The following is a 2,375-nucleotide window of genomic DNA, read 5'->3' as shown; positions in this document are numbered from 1 at the left end:
CCTCCCACTGTCCCAGGCTGCTCCCAGCCCCAATGTCCAGCCTAGCCTTGGGCACTGCCAGGGATCCAGGGGCAGCCCCAGCTGCTCTGGCAATTCCAGCCCAGCCCCTCCCCACCCTCCCAGCCAGCAATTCCCAATTCCCAATCTCCCATCCAGCCCTGCCCTCTGGCACTGGGAAGCCATTCCCTGTGTCCTGTCCCTCCAGGCCTTGTCCCCAGTCCCTCTCCAGCTCTCCTGGAGCCCCTTTAGGCCCTGCAAGGGGCTCGGAGCTCTCCCTGTGTCCTTCCCTTCTCCAGGGGAACATTCCCAGCTCTCCCAGCCTGGCTCCAGCCCTGGAGCAGCTCCATGGACTCCTCTGGCTTTGCTCCAGCAGCTCCAAGCCCTTCCTGCCCTGAGGATCCCATCCCTGGATCCGTGGGATCCCCCCTGAGCCATCCCACTCCTGCAAATCCCTCTTATCTCCAAACCAACATTCCCAGGCTGGAATTGTTGGGAAGAGCCTCTGGGAACATTGCCCAAGGTGAACCAACCTTGTGGAAGCACATTCCCTGTGCTCCAGCCCTGGGATCCTTTCAGACTTCCCTAAAAAAGCCGGGATAGCAACGGATCCTCCGGAGCCCTCCGGGAGTTTTATCCCAGCTGGAAAAACTTCCCTGGGCTCCGTTTCCACAGCAACAATTTGCCCAAGCCTTTGGCACTCGGATTTCGGGATCACGAGGAGCTTTGCTCCGGCAAAACAAATCCCAGCAAGAAAAGAAATGGGAAAAGCGAGGCCCCAGCAACCCTAAGTGTGGGATCAGGGATTGTCCGGGCCTTTGGGAAAGCAGGAAAACGGCGGAAAAGCAGGAAAAGGAGCAGTGCCGGCCCTTCCTCCCGCTCCGGCCGGGAAGGTGTGGAGGAGCAGGGATGTGGCTCTGGAGCGAATCCAGCCAGGAACAAAAGCTTGGGATGCAGCCAAAGGAATTTTTCCGGCTCGAGGCACAACACAGGGAATGCTCCGGAGCCGGGATGAGAGAAGGAGCAATGGGAGACCTTTCCCTCCCACCAAAACATGGAAAGGCTCCGGCTTTTCATGGATTTGAGGATAAAACAGCAGGAGAAGGAGCTGTGGAGTTCTTGGATTAGGAATTTTTGGGATGGAAGAAGGAATCTGAGCCTGGAATTCCCACCCAGCGATCCCACCTGGATTTTGCTGAGGGATCTTTGGGAATATCATCGGTATCCCCACACATCCGAACAGCAGAGGAAGTCCCATGGAATTTTCCTGGGAATCCCCTCAGAGTGGAACTTGGAGCCATCGAATCCCAGGATTTCACAGCAAGGGCAAAAGGAAAAGGGGAAAAGCTGGAAATCTGGGACGTGCCCAATGGGAATTCCCAAATATTGTCCCAGCGAGGAGTTTTTTCCTTCAATTATGGGAAAAGGCCCCCATCCCCCACTTCACACGGGAAAAGGAAGGAAAAGTGGCAATCCCAAAGCAGGAATTCCTGAATTCCCAGCCTCTCGCTTCAATTCTCCGGAGAATCCCGGAATGTATTCCCACAAAAAGCGTTCCCACAGCACAACCTCTGCCGGATTCCCTCGGGAATCCCAGTGCTGCAGACAGAGGAGGCTCCTGGAGCAGCTTCCCACTTTTCCATGGAATTTCCAAGCAGGAATCTCCCTTATTCTGATTTCTTCTCCTTTCCCGTTTCTTTTTTTCCACCTCAATATTTTTGGAGAATTTTCCTTAAGGGAAAAATCTGATCCGGAACCGGAGGGAGCAGAAGGAAGAAATTCCCGTTTTCCCTGGTTTTGGTGCTTCCAACCCCGAGAGAATCCCAAAAAAATGGGATTTTCCCACAATCCAAGTTCCTCCGTGAACATTCCCGGTGTTTCCAGTGGGAATAACCTGAAATTCCCTCCAGGACACAAAGGAATGGCAGGAAAACTCCAGGAAAAGCAGAATTCCTTAAGAAAGGATGCAAGAAATAGGGAAAATTGGGATATTTCCGGAATGTTTCCCTTCTTTCAGCTTCTCCCTAATTTTTAGGAAGTCCTGGACTTCCAAGGGGGTTTTTTCCAATGAAAATCCACTGCCCTTGAAACGTTCCCGCTCTCCCGGAGATCGGAGGCTCGGGATCATTTGCATTCCCTGGATTTCTGGAGCTAAGGCTGGAAAACAAAGGGATAAGCTGTGAGAGGGAACGGAACCAGCCGGGAATAAAGGAGAAAAGTCGGGAAAAGCCTTTCCCAGCTCCCAAAAAAAAGGGCTCGGAAAGGGAATCAAAAGCAGGAAAAGCTTCCCAAGGACCTCGAGGTGCTCTGCAAAAACCTGCTGGAATTTAAACCGGCTCGGGATGGCTCCTCCTGGCATTTCCAGCATTTATTCCCTT

At 53.1% G+C, this 2,375-nt stretch overlaps 1 protein-coding gene across 1 annotated transcript in view; it reads right to left on the bottom strand.

Moving 5' to 3' along the window:
* Nucleotides 1-632, bottom strand: part of CCDC12 (coiled-coil domain containing 12) — a 12,100-nt gene extending 11,468 nt beyond the window's left edge. Inside the window, exon 1 of the mRNA XM_017746767.1 lies at nt 531-632. Within this exon, the coding sequence (XP_017602256.1) occupies nt 531-545 (15 nt within the window). The 5' untranslated portion in view covers nt 546-632. The remainder of the gene's footprint in view (nt 1-530) is intronic.
* Between the last annotated feature and the right edge of the window lie 1,743 nt (nt 633-2,375).

Source organism: Corvus brachyrhynchos, unplaced genomic scaffold, assembly GCF_000691975.1.
Source record: "Corvus brachyrhynchos isolate BGI_N302 unplaced genomic scaffold, ASM69197v1 scaffold18, whole genome shotgun sequence".
Taxonomy (NCBI): Eukaryota; Metazoa; Chordata; class Aves; order Passeriformes; family Corvidae; genus Corvus; species Corvus brachyrhynchos.
This window is presented reverse-complemented; position numbering and strand designations above follow the sequence as displayed.